This window comes from Triticum urartu, chromosome 4A (genome assembly GCF_056163025.1).
Source record: "Triticum urartu cultivar PI428250 chromosome 4A, HENAU_Tu73, whole genome shotgun sequence".
NCBI lineage: Eukaryota > Viridiplantae > Streptophyta > Magnoliopsida > Poales > Poaceae > Triticum > Triticum urartu.
Window position 1 is genome coordinate 180,788,417 of NC_141876.1, and position 20,278 is coordinate 180,808,694.

A 20,278-nucleotide genomic window follows, 5' to 3' on the forward strand; every position below is an offset into this window, starting at 1 on the left:
CGAAGTTCACACCCTTGCGGATGCTAATCTCCGTTTGGAGCGGTGTGGAGGCACAATGCTCCCCAAGAAGCCACTAGGGCCACCGTAATCTCCTCACGCCCTCGCACAATGCAAGATGTCGTGATTCCACTAAGGGACCCTTGAGGGCGGTCACCAAACCCGTACAAATGGCAACCCTTGGGGGTGGTCACCGAACCCGTACACTTTGGCAACCCTTGGGGGCGGTCATCGGTACCCATCAAATTGCTCGAGGCGATCTCCACAACCTAATTGGAGACCCCGACGCTTGCCTGGAGCTTTACACCACAATGATTGAGCTCCGAACACCACCAACCGTCTAGGGCACCCAAGCACCCAAGAGGAACAAGCTCAAGGGTACCAAGCACCCAAGAGTAATAAGCTTCTCAACTTGTAACTTCCACGTATCACCGTGGAGAACTCAAACCGATGCACCAAATGCAATGGCAAGGGCACACGGAGTGCCCAAGTCATTCTCTCTCAAATCCCACCGAAGCAACTAATGCTAGGGAGGAAAATGAGAGGAAGAACAAGAAGGAGAACACCAAGAACTCCAAGATCTAGATCCAAGGGGTTCCCCTCACATAGAGGAGAAAGTGATTGGTGGAAATGTGGATCTAGATCTCCTCTCTCTTTTCCCTCAAAAAGTAGCAAGAATCCATGGAGAGATTGAGAGTTAGGAAGCTCGAAGAAGGTCAACAATGGGGGAAGAACTGTGACGCCCGGATAATTATGCTACAGTAATTTCATGTCTAATGATGCCTTGTCATCATAGTTATTTTGCTAACCCTCAATTTGTTTTGAACCAAACTCAAATCAAAATTGAAATGCCAAGTCAAATTACAATTTTATAAAATAGTAAATTAAAAATGTTCCTTAGGATGAAAATAATCATTACATAATTGTGATGCATAACAAACATTTTTTTTGATGTTTAAAATGCCCCTAGGAATTAAGATAGTGGAGTAGGATCAAATTTATTTGACCTTAACAATTTTTTAAAAAATAGTTGAGCCCTCCCAACTGCTTTGAAACCTTTTGCGTCAGCCCATAATATTGCCAAGTACTTGTGGGACAAGTTTCACTTTGAACAAAAATCGCCAAAACAAATGCAAAATCAGAGAGCAAAGTATAAATCAGAAAATAATTAACAAAAAGGAAAGAAAGTCCCAAAGCTACACTAGGCCCTAGTGGCCACAGTGCAGGCCCAGCCCAGCCGCCCCACCTATAACCCTAGCACTCACCCAACTTCCCTCGCACACACCTCTCCCCCTCGTCTGCCCCAGCCTATCCATCCAACGGAATATTTTTCTGGTTAGGGTTTTAAGAAGCACGTGCTCTATCCCCTCCTGTTAGGGTTTCTGGTTCCTCTCGGCGACTCCATGAGGCGCCGTTGAGATTAACTCTTCCCCTCGCCGATCTTCCTCCGGTTCCCGGGCTAGGGTCGATCCTGGGCGTTCTCCGCCTCTCGACCTCGACCCCGGCAGGTTTCGCGGAGGCAGGCAGGCAGTTAGGGTTCCGTCGAACCTGGTGATCTACTGTCGTCAGGTTAGGGTTCTTGAGGTATGGCTAGCCGCGCGTCGAGTTCTGACGCCGAGGCGGCGGGTGTCGAGGAGATGATGAAAAACCTGGGCATCACTGAGGATGATCTGGATGCCGTGGTTTTCGAAGAGCAAGATGTTCAAGCGGAAGCGGTTGTGCGTTGGATGGCCATCGCGAGAGTTCACACCCCAAAGAGTTACATCCAATATTGGTTCTACCGCAATATGAGGGCTGCCTGGGATCTGGCGCAGGAGGTAAAGATCCGCCCGCTTGAAGAAAACCTGTACACAATGCAATTTGCTTGCCTCGGCGATTGGGAACGCGTCATGATGGAGGGACCGTGGACCTTCAAAGGGAACGCGGTGGTACTGGCAGAGTATGATGGGTTCACTAAACCATCAGAAGTTAATTTGGACATGCTGGATATATGGGCTCAAATCCACGACTTTCTTGATGGTTACTTCCCGATGATCAAAGCTCTAGCAGGGAAGATTGGGCAGTACATATACGCTGAACCGAAGTCACATGACTTTGAAGGTAATTTTGTCCGGGTCAGGGTCAAGATCAATGTCCATCGCCCTCTAAAAAATGCAGTCTCGGTGGTGAAAGAAGGTAAAAGGAAAATATTCCTGGTAAAATACGAGCGCTTACCTGACTGGTGTGCTGTCTGTGGCCACCTTGGTCATCAATTCAAGGAGCATGGCAACGGTGTTCATCCTTCTGAGGCTCTGGTCTTTAAGAATCTTCGGGCATCATGGTTTAGAGGACCGGGATGGGGACCGGGAGAAAGAAGAGGACGTGGCAGATCGGGGCGTGGACGCGGTCGAGGCCGTGGTCCATCTCAGAGGAGCAACGAGATGTGGACTGAGTAGGAGGATCCAGAAAGTTTGAGGGGAGATGTGGCCATGGATGACATTGAGAACAATAGAAAGAGGGTTTCTCCGGCAGCACCGGACTCAAGCCTTGCGGGTTCATTGCCTAATGCCCAACCAAGCAATCCTTTGCTCTTGGAGCATAACCAAGATGCACCTGCGAGCTCTCCTTCAAAGCAGGAACCCAAGAGGAATAAATTGTCACTTCCTGCTGCAGATAATGCTACGGTTAAGAGCTTAGTGCTGTCTCTCAACAATGATGCGCGTTTGGCGGGCTCCCATGGGGAGTCGCGCCATGCGCAATGAGTCTACTATGTTGGAACTGTCGCGGGGCTGGCAAACCCGCGACAGTTCGAGAGCTTCGTGATCTAACGAGGCAACTTGCCCCCTCTGTTTTATGCATTGTCGAAACTCAGATAGAGGGCTCTCGTGTAGAGAATTTAGCAGGCTCATTAGGCTTTACAAATAGTTTTGCAGTCAATAGTTCTGGTAGAAGTGGTGGACTCGGTGTTTTTTGGAATGATAAAATAAAGCTAGTGGTTGATGGCTACTCTAAGTATCATATTAATGTTGTTATTGATGATTTGGCTCATGTAAAATCAAGGGTCACCTTTGTCTATGGAGAGGCCCAAACAGCGGAGAGATACAAAACTTGGGACATGTTACACAGTATAGTTGGTGCTAACGATCTGCCATGGCTGGTAATGGGTGATTTCAACAAGGTGCTACACTCGCACGAGCATGATGGAGTCGCAAACAGAAGTCAGGCACAGATGGACGCGTTCAAAGATGCACTGGACACGTGTGGCTTGTCAGATATAGGATACAAGGGGATCAACTGGACCTTTGAGAAAAAAGTGACAGGTGGTACCTACACCAGAGTACGACTGGATAGGTGTGTCGCAAACCCAGCATGGTCGCTGGCCTTTCCAAGGGCATCTTTAGAACATAAACATGCCGCTTCTTCAGATCATATACCAATCTTTCTTCAGCTCAACATGGTGCATGCAGGTGCACGAGAACCGAGGCGCTTCAGGTACGAGATGTGCTGGGAGCGAGATCCCATGCATGCAGACGTAATTGGTGAGGGGTGGGATCCACAGAACCTGGAACAAGGCCGACCGCTGGAGCGGGTCCGACAAAAACTGCAGCGTGTGTCGGGGGATCTGTCAGCCTGGGATCGTGAGCACTTCAGAAATGTCAGACGACAGATTGCACAGTTGCAGCACCAGCTACAGGAGTTGCGCGGTCTTCCAGGTAGATCCGGTCCTAATCATTTGGAGTTGAAAATAACAGAAAACCTGGTTGAACTATATCACCATGAAGAAATTTTATGGCGACAGAGGGCACGTCTCGAGTGGTTGATGCATGGAGATAAAAATACGCACTTCTTTCACTTACGTGCGAGTAGAAGGAGGCGGAAAAATCTAATCAAGGCGCTACAGAAGGAGTCGGGCCAGATCACTGAGGATATAGAGGAGATGGAAGAAATGACCACCGCTTTTTATAAGGATTTGTACACTTCTGGGGGGGTGCAGGATATGGAGAGTGTCCTCTCAACAGTGCCCTGCAAAGTTACGCAGGGGATGAATGATATGCTGAATGAGCCCTACACCCAAGACGAAGTTAAAAAAGCCCTCTTCCAAATGTTTCCTACAAAAGCTCCGGGCCCGGATGGATTCCCAACCCACTTTTTCCAACATCATTGGGATATTTGTGGGGAGGATGTAACCAAAGTAGTGCTTGACATTGTGGAAGGGAGGGAGTCAGCGAGAAGTATAAATGAGACGGTGCTTATCTTGATCCCAAAGGTGAAAAATCCCACGTTGCTGTCTCAGTTTCGGCCCATCAGCTTCTGCAACGTCCTCTACAAACTTGCATCCAAGGTAATAGCTAACCGACTGAAAATCATTTTACCTGAAATTATTTCAGAGGAGCAGTCAGCTTTCGTCCTAGGAAGGTTGATTACTGACAACATTGTGACTGCTTACGAGTGCTTGCATTTTATGAAGAGGAATAAAGCAAAGAAACATCAATCGTGTGTTCTGAAACTAGACATGATGAAAGCTTATGATAGAGTCGAGTGGGAGTACTTGCAATCAATCATGCTGAGACTTGGTTTTTCTCAAAGATGGGTACAGATTGTTATGGGGCTGGTATCTTCAGTCACCTTTTCAGTCCAGTTCAATGGGAAGAGGCTGGAGGAGTTTACACCAACACGAGGAATCAGACAAGGGGACCCGATATCTCCATACTTGTTCTTGTTAGCAGTAGAGGGCCTTTCGTGCCTGTTAAAATCAAGAAGTGAGTCATCCAACATGAGTGGTTTACATGTGGCGCCTTCGGCACCAAAGGTGAATCATTTATTATTCGCAGATGACAGCCTGCTATTCTTCAAGGCAAATAGTATGGGTGCTACCGAGGTGAACCTGGTACTGGACAGGTATTGCTTGGCGTCAGGCCAGCGTATTAACTACAGCAAGTCATCGGTTTATTTCAGCAAGGGGGTCCCTGATAGTACTCGGACTACGGTTAAGACGGTGATGCAAGTTCCAAATGAGACTCTAAATGAGAAATATTTAGGTATGCCCTCGGACATAGGCTCATCAAAAAATGGTGCTTTCAAATACTTGAAGGACCGCCTCTGGAGCAAAGTTCAAGGGTGGATCGAGAGCACGATGTCTTCGGCAGGCAAGGAGGTTCTAGTAAAGGTTGTTGCTCAAGCAGTCCCGGTCTTCTCTATGTCCTGTTTCAAACTACCACGAGGCCTATGTGAACACTTAAATATGTTGATCTGAAGATTTTGGTGGGGGAGCAAAGAAGGTAAGCGCAAACCACATTGGGTGTCATGGGAAGCGATGACCAAACCAAAAGGCATGGGTGGACTTGGTTTCAAGGATTTTGAGCTATTTAATCTGGCTATGTTAGCAAAGCAGGCCTGGAGACTATTGCAGGTGCCGGAATCCCTCAGCGCGCGCATTTTAAAGAGCATATATTACCCGAATACTTCGATTTTGGAAGCTCCTCTGGGGAATCATCCTAGCCAGATTTGGAGAGCCATTATAGAGGGTCGGGATACGCTGAAAGTTGGCTTAATAAAGCGCATCAGTAATGGAGAAACGACAAGGATTTGGGAGGATAACTGGCTGCCTAGAGGGGAGATGATGAAACCTTATGGTTGTATTTCCCAAAACCCTCCGTTGCTTGTGTCCGAGCTCATAGATAATACATCAGCATGTTGGGACAGAGAAAAAGTGCAATCTGTATTCATGCCGATGGACACTCAGGTCATTCTTCGAATCCCCTTGTGCACCCGCAACATCCCAGATTTTGGAGCTGGCAATATGAAAAGAATGGCCTATTCTCGGTCAGGTCGGCTTATCGCATGCTCGTCGCCACTAAAGCTCGAAGAGAAGCCTGGCTGGAGAACCACTCAGGTTCAAGCGCGCCGACGGAGGAAAGATCTTGGAAGAGTTTGTGGAAAACTAGAGTACCAGGAAAGGTGAGGATGTTCTTATGGAGACTTTCAAAGCAATCAATCCCAACGAATGATGTCAGGGCACGAAGACATATGGCACAATCAAATTCATGCAGCCTTTGCGGGGCTCCCGACTCCTGGAGACATTCACTTCTTGATTGTACAATGGCCAGGTGCACTTGGGCTTTAGTGGAAGGGGACCTTCTGCAAAAGATGGCAGCAACAACGGAGCCAAAGGCCAAACATTGGCTATTCACCTTAATGGAGCTGTTATCTCATGCTAAATTTGTCAAGCTTTCGGTGACTTTATGGGCTATCTGGGCAGCAAGGCGGAAGGCTATCCATAAAGGCATCTTCCAGAGCCCACATGCGATCATGTCTTTTGTTGATAGGTACATCAATGAGCTTGAGGTGATCAATGGCGGACAGGAGCAGGCTCGTACCCAGCCCAGGGTTGCAACTGTGGGCGGGAGGAAACCAAAAGCACCCCCTACGGGCTATGCAAAAATCAATGTTGATGCGGGATGCAGAAAAGGAAGCAGGGGGACAGCTGTAGCAATATGCAGAGATAACACCGGAAAGTTCCTCGGAAGTTCGGCTCTCGTAATCAGAGGTGTGGATGATCCAACGACGCTCGAGGCAATGGCATGCCGGGAAGGATTGGCACTCGCAGCCGACCTCCATGTCAACCAATTTGTCATTTCATCTGATGTTAAGGAGGTGGTCAGCGCTATACATAATGATAGCTGTGGGCCCTATGGAGCCATCATCAAGGAGATCAGAGTCCAACATTTATCTTTTCTTTGTAATTTTTGTTTCGAAGGTTGTTTGAACAATTTAGAAACTCATAAGTTAGCCAGGCATTCACTTTCTTTGGGTCCGGAGTGCCACGTCTGGTTTGACCAACCCCACGACCTGAACTGTATCCCACTTCATGTGGTTTTTGATGAATAAAGCTTGGCTATTTCCCTAAAAAAAAAAAACTCTCCCCCTCGTCTCGCTCACCAGCCGCCGCCACACAACGCCCACACAGGAGAGGAGCTCCTGGCCCCGATCCCCATGGCTGCCAGCGACCGCCTCGGGCCTTCGCGCCCCTGGTCCTCTTCTCCGACGCTCGCTCGGCTCCAGTGCCTCACACGTGACCCCGCACTTATGCTCGTCCCCACGCCCAAGCGCCTTCCATGGCTGCCGCTCGCCGTAGCGAACCGCCGCGGCCACCGGCCTCCAGTCGTCGCACCATCGTGCCCATCCGCTACTCCGACCTCCTCTTCATGGTCTTCGACGACGGGATCAAGCTCGGGACCCCTACCTCGTCGGATCGTCCTCGTCTCCCCTCTGTGCCCCGCCGGTCATCGTCGTCGATCCGTCGCCATCGCTGCTTCTTCGCCCTCGTCAAGCGCTCCACGAGCTTCGATGTGAGCACCTCGCATATCTCCCATGTTTATGCCGTCGTTCTTGTTCCCTGGCCGTTGTAGCCATTGACGGAGCTCCGCGCGCTCGCCGTGAGCCCTTGGCTGCCCCGACCGTGCCCGTCTGCACATGCCGTGCAGCCCCGTGCCTGCTACTGCCAACGTGCCCTCGCGGCTGCTCGCCCGCCGGCGCCCGTCCGCTCACGCCATGGCCGCCCTCGACCCGTGTGCTCCCCTGCATCCTACAGCCACCCTTGCGCCCGTGTGCAGCAGCCCCTGCGGCGGCTGCGCCTACTGCTGCGCGCGCTTGTAGCCGTCGCTGCCGTGGCTCCTATTGCTCCTGCCGCTGTTGTTTGACACCGAATCCTGCTACTTCCTTCTTCAGTTAAGCTAGGTGTCGATTTATTCAGTTTCGTCAGTATAAGCATGCATCACCAGGAGTCCGTTCTCGTACATGTATTTGTGGATATAGTAGCTAGTGCCGTGGTGTTCGCTCCCGTGGGATAGTGTGGCCATTAGCTCAAACGTGGCTGGTAGACTAGGAAGAATCTCTTGCTGTAACGACATGGCGCTGTAGTTAGTAGCACCCAACACAAAATACTCTCACAGCTCTTTAGTTACAGAGCGGCGAGAGAGTGCAAGGACACCGGCAGCAACTACAGCTGCCTCTGCCGCGCACACCGTGCCCTACCCCCGTCCATGCGCGCCCGCACCCGCTACGTCCTGGAGCGTGCCCGTTCGCCCGCTAAGGACCCCCGCCTATGACACAGGGGGCCCACCCCACAGAACGTTTAAAAATAAAATAAAAACAAAAATAAGTAAATAATAGTTTAATTAATTAATTAATCTCAAAAAATTAATTAATTAATAATTATTTAATTAATCAATTAGTTAGTGAATTAATTAGTTAATTTAATTAACCTGCTTAATAACCTAATCAACCCGATTAGGTAATCAAATGTTGTCTAGTAAAACTTGTGTCAATGACATGCGGGTCGCGTGGGTCCTTTTGACGAGTTAACGGTCCAGTCAAAAGCTGACTAGACATTTGACCAGGACCCCACCTGTCGGCCCTTTAGACACACTCTGGGTACACTTCCTGTGTACTCGTAGCAATTAAATACAAATTTAATTTCGAATTAAATTAAATCCAAAAATTAGAAAATCATTTTAAGTCTTTAAATTTTAATATAAAATAATCCGTAGCTCGGATGAAAATACTTTGTACATGAAAGTTGCTTAGAACGACGAGAAGAATCCGGATATGTAGCCCGTTCATCCGCCACACATCCCTAGCATGGTGAACGCGCAACTTTCTCCCTCTGGTTCATCTGTCCGAAAACGTGAAACACTGGGGACACTTTTTCGGATGTTTTCCCTCCTTGCCAGTATCACCTAGTATTGCATTAGGTCACCTCTAGCACCGCGTATTACCATGTTATGCTTTATGATGCTTTAATTGCTTTGTTATTTATTGTGTTTCCCCCATTACTTCTTTCCGATAGACCCTGAGATCGCTGTCGGTACCCCTGTGATCGACTACATCGACGACGAATCCTTCTTGCCAGAGCAACCAGGCAAGCCCCCCCTTGATCACCATATATCGCCTACTCTTCTCTCTACTGCTTGCATTAGAGTAGTGTAGCATGTTACTGCTTTCCGTTAATCCTATTCTGATGCATAGCCTGTCATTGTTGCTACAACTGTTGATACCTTACCTGCAATCCTAAATGCTTAGTATAGGATGCTAGTTTATCATAAGTGGCCCTACATTCTTGTCCGTCTGCCAGGTTATACTATCGGGCCGTGATCACTCGGGAGGTGATCATGGGTATATACTATATACTTTATACATGATATATGTGATGACTAAAGTCGGGTTGGCTCGAGGAGTACCCGCGGTTGATTCACGAATTGGGGGGCTGGAAGGACATACTTTCCCGACGGCCCTCTGTGTGGATCTTTGTGGCGAAGCGACAGGGCAGGTAGAGACCACCTAGGAGAGAGGTGGGCCTGGCCCTGGTCGGCGTTCGCGGTTATTTCAAGATAACACGTTTAACGAGATCTTGGTATTTGATATGAGTCTGGCCACTAGTATATACGCACTAACCATCTACGCGGGGACAGTTATGGACACTCGACGTCGTGGTATCAGCCGAAGCCTTCGTGACGTCAGCCACTGAGCGGCGCGCGCCGGATTGGACCGTAAGTCTGCTCTTGTATTAAGGGGGCTAGTTCTGCTTCCGACCTCGTACGCAACGTGCAGGTGTGCAATGGGCGATGGGCCCAGACCCCTGCGCCATAGGATTTAGACCGGCGTGCTGACCTCTCTGTTGTGCCTAGGTAGGGCTGTGACGTGTTGATCTTCCGAGGCCGGGCATGACCCAGAAAAGTGTGTCCGGACAAAGGGGATCGAGCGTGTTGGGAAATGTGATGCACCCCTGTAGGGAAGTTAATCTATTCGAATAGCCGTGATCTTCGGTAATAGGACGACTTGGAGTTGTACCTTGACCTTATGACAACTAGAACCGGATATTTAATAAAACACATCCTTTCAAGTGCCAGATACAACCGGTGATCGCTCTCTCATAGGGCGACGAGGGGAGGATCATCGGTTAAGATTAGGATACACGATACTACTTGGTGAACTTACCATCTACTCTCTTCTACATGCTGCAAGATGGAGGTGGCCAGAAGCGTAGTCTTCGATAAGAACTAGCTATCCCCCTCTTATTCCGGCATTCTGCAGTTCAGTCCATATATGATACCCTCATTCCACTTGATACCAATGCATACATATGTAGTGTAGCTCCTTGCTTGCGAGTACTTTGGATGAGTACTCATAGTTGCTTTGCTCCCTCTTTTCTCCCTTTCTATACCCGATTGCTGCGACCAGACGATGGAGCCCAGGAGCCAGACGCCACTGTCAATGACGACTACTACTACTCGGGAGGTGCCTACTACTACGTGCAGCCCGCTGACGACGACCAGGAGTAGTTTAGGAGGATCCCAGGTAGGAGGCCCGCGCCTCTTTCGATAGGTATCTCAGTTTGTGCTAGCCTTCTTAAGGCAAACTTGTTTAACTTATGTCTGTACTCAGATATTGTTGCTTCCGCTGACTCGCCGACCGAGCTCTTGTATTCGAGCCCTCGAGGCCCCTGGCTTGTAATATGATGCTTGTATAACTTATTTTATTTGTAGAGTTGTGTTATGATATCTTCCCGTAAGTTCCTGATCTTGATCGTACACGTTTGCATGTATGATTAGTGTATGATTGAATCGGGGGCAGCACAAGTTGGTATCAGAGCCAACTGCCTGTAGGAATCCCCCTTCCACACTCCTTGGCCGAAGTCGAGTCTAGACATTGCAAAACTTTTTACTAACATGGTTGTGTGTCTTACGGGCCCACGTCGCTATTTGGGTGGTATTAGGATCTTTTACTCCTCGATCTTTACTCTGTGACTCTGAACTCTCTTCTACTCGGGATAAACGATTTTACTAAATCTATCTTTAGGTTCTCGAGAATACTTCTCCCGGAGAGCCCCTTCAATCCAGATGACCGCCTGCTGCACCAGAAAATTTTGAAGATACTCTTCGATGTTTCCCCGAACCTTGTGCCTATTGCTTTTGCAATTCCTTACCACCGAAATATCCCTATGAATAAATACTTACACCTATCGTTCTTGCCTTTATTCCCAGTCGACCTTGTTATTACAAGATACCCCGAGAATACTTTGTGCCTCTACCTTGTAGTTCCTTGTCGCAAAAATACCCCTACGGATAATTCCTCGCACTTATCGAGCATCTCCTCATTCCCAGTTGTTCATGTGTTTTGCAAAAGTCTTTGAAATACCATTCGGTCTTCCGAATATCCTGAGTAGCCTATTGCTCTTGAAATTCTTGCTTGCTTGCATTATGGTTAATCCCATAAGTCTCGTAATCTTATTGGCATCCCTTGTCATTGTCATTTTGATTCCATTGATACAATATGTTGCGAATGCACGCAATCCTCAATCAGATCCTAGAATTCATCCTTCTGGCTCAGACATCATTTTAAACATGAGCTGGATCCCGACCAATTAAATTTTGCCATCGATTGTACCCCTAAGGCTATTCAACTTATCCATCCCTAATCAGAGCATTGCTTCTAATCCCTTGTCTTGAAATTGATAATTCCTTTGCATTTGAACTTTGAGTTAGTCAGTTGTTTCCATAAACTGATCTCCTTGCATTCCTTCTTCCTCTGGTTGAGTACCGATGCTCACATCAGATCCCTTGTGGACCACCAGATCCTTTGTTGGATTTTATCCGACAGCGTCCTTCATATTCTATAAGCTTGTGAGCCTTTCCTCGGATACTTAATGCCTTTGGTAAATCGTATCCTCTGCTTTTTCTAGCATGCTCTACTATCGAGCTTGTGTTATTTATTCCTGAAATTGTGGTATATGCTCCTAAGATGCCTCGATGGGTTGAACCTATGCCTTCCCCAAACCGTACGAACCCGAAAGTTTTCGTGAGTCATACTCTTCTGTTGTTTCGCCAGATAAAATTTCTACACTACAACCTCATCAAAAGCGAGAAGTAAAATGAAAGGTTATACGTTGAACAAGTGGGAGTCGACCTTAAACCCTGTGTTCATGTCCATGGACCCGATGTATACCTTATCATGGAAGCTTCTCTTAAAATAATTATCCCCTTGTTATAAGTTCATCTTGTATTTGTGGACGTGGTTCCGACCATGTTTCTCCTTGATTCCATTTCTCATGCAAGTTTGAGCACTTGTCTTCTACAGAGCATTTCCCTAGTCCAACCTCTGCTTTGATCTGTCGTCGAGTATTACCCCCGTGGTATCTCGAGATTATCATGGAACCGCATAACTTCTTATGAGTTCTTCATCAAGTGCCACATTCTCATTGATTCCAATTTTTCACGGGCTCTGAGTTTTTTTAAACACTCAAAGACACCAATAACTGACTCAAGTCCTCACCGTGATTAATCAGCTCTTGGTAACTTTCATTACTTACGAGTTTTAACTCGATCACGTCATTCCTAGCCTGTTTGGCTATATCCTTGTCGTGCCGATTTTAACTGTGCTACCTGGTCCTTTTTCCCGGAGCACAAATTTTGACGGTGAGCTAATCTTACGTCGACCTTCCTCGTCTTATCATTTCTCCTTGAACAGCAAACTTGATTTCGAGTTTGTATCGTACCCTTGGTTCCAATTACCTTTCGCTTCATCATTCTTTGACTTGATGTCATCGCCGATCGATTACATCTTCATGAAATCTCTCGACAAATGTGTCGTGATCATCATCAACATTCTGAGCTTTTCCAGGATATCAATCTAATTCATGGTGAGAAATACCATCCTTGCCCCTTGATGATTTGTGTTATCATCGACAACATCCTTGTCTTCCCTCAACACAAATGTGTTCATGTTTTGGATTGAATCTTGAGTCCCTTTCTATCCAGCATCTGTTCTTCTTTACCTTGGAGTATTACCATCTTTTATGTTAAGAATGTTGTGAGGATTGCCCCACCTCCTAAGAATTCTTGGTATAGTGATACTTCCCACCATCGCCATTCTTTCTCGTGTTGTTTCTAACCAGAATACCAACAAATGGTCTGTGATGTGTAAAATTCAAAAATTCTAGCAATCCTATTGCTTTGACCTTAATGGTCGATAGCCTCATTCTAAGTCTATTGCTTATTGAATCATCATTCAAACATTGATTGTGCTACCTAGTCCAGATTTTTGGGTGCACTTTTCAGCCAATGTTTAATTGTGTATGTTTTCTTCGAGCATACATCATTATATCATTTGATCCGACAAATGTTATCCCCTTGTTCACATAAGTGTGGAAATCCACCTTTTGAAAATCTCAATGAATTTTCGCTGAGTCACTCAACCACCTCCTCACCTCTCCTTCATTTAATGATGAACTCTTGTTTTGGAACCCGCTTTCATAGTTAAATTTCTGAGAATCTTACAATATCATCTCGACAATTTGTGTTACACCTTTCTTCTCAGGCATTCCGAGTCTGAGTTCTCCTAACACCAATCAGATCTGAATCTTGGTCAGATATGATGGTTGGAACATATTCCCAAGAGTTATCACCTTGGTCTTTATGTGACCCGGTAATGTGATGTCGTGCCTAGCACACCTGGCCCGAGGCCCTATTGTTATAGATTCCTTTTCAGCAAGGTTATCCATTCTTCCATGAGGAAATTGTAAGACTTATTCTATGATTTATTCCCGATGGGTCCCTTGTGTTTACAAAGTCTGACCTTCACCTCTTGACCATGTTAATGCTATCTCGAAGCATGTCTGTGGTAATCCAATCTCCAATAAGAACGTTTGAAGCACGATATGAAAATTTCTTTATGAATTATCCAAACACCGTTGTATGGGCAATGTCATGAAATTTTCTTTCCCCTTGCCTAAATGGTTTTATACTTCTATCCTGTCATGGATATCATGCTCTGCTTGTCCTTGGGAAGGATATACCCCTGAAATATGTGTTTAAACACATTTTTCTTTCTATTGTTCTGTTTAATCTGACAATTACATTTTCCTTTCCATTGGTTTGTTTAAACCTTAATGTGATCTATATTATATAAGCAGTAATATTTCCCTGCTTATGTAAAACACCTCGTTGTATCACTCTGTCAGTAAGACCCTGTTAATATTGATGATAACATTCCGGTAACCACCGACGGACGAGAACTTTACCTATTGGCCCGCCTCGTTCAACGAGCAGGAAGATGGTTCTCTTCATCCCCCGCCCTTGGTACCGATGTTGCCGACATAATTGATAGGTTATCCTCTGACATGCCTTGTTATCATGACTGTGCAAAATATCACCGCCCTTTCTACTTTTAACCCACATGGTGGGTCCATAACCCACAGTTCCACAGGATCGAAACCTGACTCTCCGGTACACCCCCTGTTCCCAAAGATACTCCTCGCGCGTGTCCTCGTAGGTAATTCATGAGCCACCTTTCGAGAAATCGTCAATTCTGGTATCAGACACAAAACTAATTCTCGTTGCTCTGAACCCCTTTCACGCGTTGTTTCAGGCAACGACGATTGTCTATCCGCTCGAAACTTTTTATGGTACCTTCTTACTTTTCTCTCGATGTGTTTCATTTGTTCAACTCGAGAGATACTCCTGTGTTCATTCTTGGGATAACCCCCAGATGATTTTCCCTTATAACATTCTATCGTTGTAGAGCTACCCCCTTATCCTTTTCGTAAGTACGATGGAGTTCCCGAAGAAAGGATGCCGGCGTCATCATGATGACCTCAAGCTGAAGTATGAAGACATCAGCGTTATGGATTGACCTCTTCGAGAAGAGTAACCAACACAGAGAAGAACCGTTAGAATTTCGTAACCAAATCCCTTCCCCCTTACTCCCGCTTCTAAATCTCGGGACGAGATTTCTTGTAGTGGAGGAGAACTGTGACGCCCGGATAATTATGCTACAGTAATTTCATGTCTAATGATGCCTTGTCATCATAGTTATTTTGCTAACCCTCAATTTTTTTCGAACCAAACTCAAATCAAAATTGAAATGCCAAGTCAAATTATAATTTTATAAAACAGTAAATTAAAAATGTTTCTTAGGTTGAAAATAATCATTACATAATTGTGATGCATAACAAACATTTTTTTGATGTTTAAAATGCCCCTAGGAATTAAGATAGTGGAGCAGGATCAAATTTATTTGACCTTAACAATTTTTAAAAAATAGTTGAGCCCTCCTAACTGCTTTGAAACCTTTTGCGCCAGCCCATAATATTGCCAAGTACATGTGGGACAAGTTTCACTTTGAACAAAAATCGCCAAAACAAATGCAAAATCAGAGAGCAAAGTATAAATCAGAAAATAATTAACAAAAAGGAAAGAAAGTCCCAAAGCTACAATGGGCCCTAGTGGCCACAGTGCAGGCCCAGCCCAGCCGCCCCACCTATAACCCTAGCACTCACCCAACTTCCCTCGCACACATCTCTCCCCCTCGTCTCGCTCACCAGCCGCCGCCACACAACGCCCACACAGGAGAGGAGCTCCTCGCCCCGATCCCCATGGCTTCCAGCGACCGCCTCGGGCCTTCGCGCCCCTGGTCCTCTTCTCCGACGCTCGCTCGGCTCCAGCGCCTCACACGTGACCCCGCACGCATGCTCGTCCCCACGCCCAAGCGCCTTCCATGGCTGCCGCTCGCCGTCGCGAACCGCCGCGGCCACCGGCCTCCATTCGTCGCACCATCGTGCCCATCCGCTACAACGACCTCCTCTTCATGGTCTTGGACGACGGGATCAAGCTCGGGACCCCTACCTCGCCGGATCATCCTCGTCTCCCCTCTGTGCCCCGCCGGTCATCGTCGTCGATCCGTCGCCATCGCTACTTCTTCGCCCTCGTCGAGCGCTCCACGAGCTTCGATGTGAGCACCTCGCATATCTCCCATGTTTATGCCGTCGTTCTTGTTCCCTGGCCGTCGTAGCCATTGACGGAGCTCCGCGCGCTCGCCGTGAGCCCTTGGCTGCCCCGACCGTGCCCGTCTGCACATGCCGTGCAGCCCCGTGCCTGCTGCTGCCAACGTGCCCTCGCGGCTGCTCGCCCGCCGGCGCCGGTCCGCTCACGCCATGGCCGCCCTCGACCCGTGTGCTCCCCTGCATCCTACAGCCACCCTTGCGCCCGTGTGTGGCAGCCCCTGCGGCGGCTGCGCCTACTGCTGCGCGCGCTTGTAGCCGTCGCTGCCGTGGCTCCTATTGCTCCTGCCGCTGTTGTTTGACACCGAATCCTGCTACTTCCTTCTTCAGTTAAGCTAGGTGTCGATTTATTCAGTTTGGTCAGTATAAGCATGCACCACCAGGAGTCCGTTCTCGTACATGTACATACTCTTTGTTTTGTGGATATAATAGCTAGTGCCGTGGTGTTCGCTCCCGTGGGATAGTGTGGCCATTAGCTCAAACGTGTCTGGTAGACTAGGAAGAATCTCTTGCTGTAACGACATGGCGCTGTAGTTAGTAGCACCCAACACAAAATACTCTCACAACTCTATAGTTACAGAGCGGCGAGAGAGTGCAAGGACACCGGCAGCAACTACAGCTGCCTCTGCCGCGCACACCGTGCCCTACGCCCGTCCATGCGCGCCCGCACCCGCTACGTCCTGGAGCCCGAATCGTGCCCGTTCGCCTGCTAAGGACCCCCGCCTATGACACAGGGGGCCCAGGCCACAGAACGTTTAAAAATAAAATAAAAACAAAAATAAGTAAATAATAGTTTAATTAATTAATTAATTAATCTCAAAAAATTAATTAATTAATAATTATTTAATTAATCAATTAGTTAGTAAATTAACTAGTTAATTTAATTAACCTGCTTAATAACCTAAACAACCCGATTAGGTAATCAAATGTTGTTTAGTAAAACATGTGTCAATGACATGCGGGTCCCATGGGCCCTTTTGACCAGTCAACGGTCCAGTCAAACGCTGACTAGACATTTGATGAGGGCCCCACCTGTCGGCCCCTTAGACACACTCTGGGTACACTTGCTGTGTACCCATAGCAATTAAATACAAATTTAATTTTGAATTAAATTAAAATCCAGAAATTAGAAAATCATTTTAAGTCTTTAAATTTTAATATAAAATAATCCGTAGCTTGGATGGAAATACTTTGTACATGAAAGTTGCTCAGAATGACGAGACGAATCCGGATATGTAACCCATTCATCCGCCACACATCCCTAGCATAGCGAACGCGAAACTTTCTCCTTCTGGTTCATCTGTCCGAAAACGCGAAACACCGGGGATACTTTCCCGGATGTTTTGCCCCTTTGCCAGTATCACCTAGTATTGCATCAGGTCATCTCTAGCACCGCGTATTGCCATGTTATGCTTTGTGATCCTTTAATTGCTCTGTTATTTATTGTGTTTCCCTCGTTACTTCTTTTCGATAGACCCTGAGATCGTTGTCGGTACCCCTGTGATCGACTACATCGACGACGAACCCTTCTTGCCAGAGCAACCAGGCAAGCCCCCCCTTGCATAGCCTGTCATTGTTGCTACAACTGTTGATACCTTACCTGCAATCCTAAATGCTTAGTATAGGATGCTAGTTTATCATAAGTGGCCCTACATTCTTGTCCGTCTGGCAGGTTATATACTATCGGGCCGTGATCACTCGGAAGGTGATCACGGGTATATACTATATACTTTATACATGATACATGTGATGACTAAAGTCGGGTTGGCTCGAGGAGTACCCGCGGTTGATTCACAAATTGGGGGGCTGGAAGGACATACTTTCCCGATGGCCCCCTGTGTGGATCTTTGTGGCGAAGCGACAGGGCAGGTAGAGACCACCTAGGAGAGAGGTGGGCCTGGCCCTAGTCGGCGTTCGCGGTTATTTCAAGATAACACGTTTAACGAGATCTTAGTATTTGATATGAGTCTGGCCACTGGCCTATATGCACTAACCATCTACGCGGGGACAGTTATGGGCACTCGACGTCGTGGTATCAGCCGAAGCCTTCGTGACGTCAGCCACTGAGCGGTGCGCGCCGGATTGGACCGTAAGCCTGCTCTTGTATTAAGGGGGCTAGTTCTGCTTCCGGCCGCGTACGCAACGTGCAGGTGTGCAATGGGCGATGGGCCCAGACCCCTGCGCCATAGGATTTAGACCGGCGTGCTGACCTCTCTGTTGTGCCTATGTAGGATTATCGGTTAAGATTAGGATACACGATACTACTTGGTGAACTTACCATCTACTCTTTTCTACATGCTGCAAGATGGAGGTGGCCAGAAGCGTAGTCTTCGATAAGAACTAGCTATCCCCCTCTTATTCCGGCATTCTGCAGTTCAGTCCATATATGATACCCTCATTCCACTTGATACCAATGCATACATATGTAGTGTAGCTCCTTGCTTGCGAGTACTTTGGATGAGTACTCACAGTTGCTTTGCTCCCTCTTTTCTCCCTTTCTATACCCGATTGCTGCGACCAGACGATGGAGCCCAGGAGCCAGACGCCACTGTCGATGATGACTACTACTACTCAGAAGGTGCCTACTACTACGTGCAGCCTGCTGACGACGACCAGGAGTAGTTTAGGAGGATCCCAGGCAGGAGGCCCGCGCCTCTTTCGATAGGTATCTCAGTTTGTGCTAGTCTTCTTAAGGCAAACTTGTTTAACTTATGTCTGTACTCAGATATTGTTGTTTCCGCTGACTCGTCTATGATCGAGCTCTTGTATTCGAGCCCTCGAGGCCCCTGGCTTGTAATATGATGCTTGTATGACTTATTTTATTTGTAGAGTTGTGTTGTGATATCTTCCCGTGAGTCACTGATCTTGATTGTACACGTTTGCGTGTATGATTAGTGTACGATTGAATCAGGGGCGTCACAAGAACATGAGCTCAAAGAATATGGTTCATTGGGGAAGAAGACCCCCTTTTAAAGGTGGGGAAAAATCCAACCGTTATGCTCACAGCCCGCATAGAGCGGTACTACCGCTCGTCCTTACGGTACTACCGCTAGGGGTAGCGGTACTACCGCTAAGGGTAGCGATACTACTGCTTGCGAGCGGTACTAAAAAATTACATCTGTGCCTACCACCGCTGGACTTATGACGAGTTTTTGGTCTAGAGCGAAAGTAGCCACGGAAGTAGCCGCGGTAGTACCGCTCCCATGGGCGGTAGTACGGCTGCAGCCTTCTTAAGAACACCAAAACTGACACAACTTCTGCAAACGGACTCCAAATTCAACGAAACCAAGTTTGTTGGAAAGCTAGCGACAAGGGCTAACACAATCTTGATAGAAATAACAATAAGAGGCAAATAAGAAAAGATCCATAAGAAAATGGTGAGAACCCTTCCTCGAACAAGACTGGTAAAACCTCCAACACCGAAAACGCAATAGAAAAAGCATGCGAACTCCATTTTTGATGAACTTGAGCTTGTCAAGAAGATGACCATAAGCTCTAAGACTCACAAAGAGAACCAAACAAGAACCAAGAAAGAGGATGCAAGGATGCAATGGTTTGAGCTCTCTGTGAACGATTTGATCAAGCTACTCATCAAGAGCCCCCCTTGATAGTACGACAATCGATCCTATAACCCGGTCTCCCAACTACCACCATGAGACCGGTAAAATAGAAAACCTATCAAGGGCAAACCTTTGCCTTGCACAAAGTCCACTTGAGCTAGATGTAGATGGTCTTGACTTTCTCAAGTTGGACCACCTTTCTTGATTGCGTTGGCTTGGTGAAGACTAGTAGATTGCTCCCCCATACTCCACTATGGGTGAGCCACTCTTCGGCACATCTTCACAAGTCCATTGTCACCACAATGGACGGCAAGCTTCAAGCACTTGATCTCTTCGTGATGCATCACTTGAACTTTCACACAGCAACCTAACCCCACAAAGAACTCTCATGAAGACCATGGCTTAGTACACAAAGCGTAATTGACAATGCTTACCATACCATGGGATCACTTGATCCCTCTCGGTACATCTTCTACGCTTTGTGAGTTGATCAACTTGATTCACTCTTGACTTAGTCTTGATCAACCTTGAACCTTTCCAACTCTCTTCATTTGGATGATGTCTTGAAGGTAAGCATGAATGATCACACAATCTTCTTCTTCAAGACATGCTTGCAATAAGCCCAACACTCATATGACCAAACTTTGGATAATTCCTTAATATGACCTCGGTCAACTCATAAACTCCTTGAAACCAACACATGGACTTCAAGAAATTCCTATGGACAAATCCTTCAAATATAACTCAATGCAACCATTAGTCCATAGAGATTTGTCATCAATTACCAAAACCAAACATGGGGGCACCGCATGTTCTTTCAATCTCCCCATTTTGGTAATTGATGACAATCACTTTCAAGAGAGTTTATACAAGGAATAATGCATCGCCATGCAATGCAACAACCAAT

The 20,278-nt window shown here is 47.0% G+C and overlaps 1 protein-coding gene and 1 long non-coding RNA gene across 2 annotated transcripts; both read left to right on the top strand.

The window, feature by feature from the left end:
- Positions 1-3,136: 3,136 nt before the first annotated feature.
- On the top strand, positions 3,137-6,742 carry LOC147975306 (uncharacterized). The gene is made up of 3 exons (XM_087520360.1): positions 3,137-4,875; positions 6,084-6,633; positions 6,734-6,742. Exons 1-3 carry the CDS (start codon positions 3,137-3,139, stop codon positions 6,740-6,742), a joined length of 2,298 nt encoding a protein of 765 aa, XP_087376486.1.
- Positions 6,743-15,313: 8,571 nt separating this feature from the next.
- On the top strand, positions 15,314-18,653 carry LOC147975307 (uncharacterized). Its single transcript, XR_015600660.1, has 3 exons — positions 15,314-15,762; positions 17,286-17,357; positions 18,333-18,653. It is a non-coding gene; the product is annotated as an uncharacterized LOC147975307 (long non-coding RNA).
- The last annotated feature ends 1,625 nt before the right edge of the window (positions 18,654-20,278 follow it).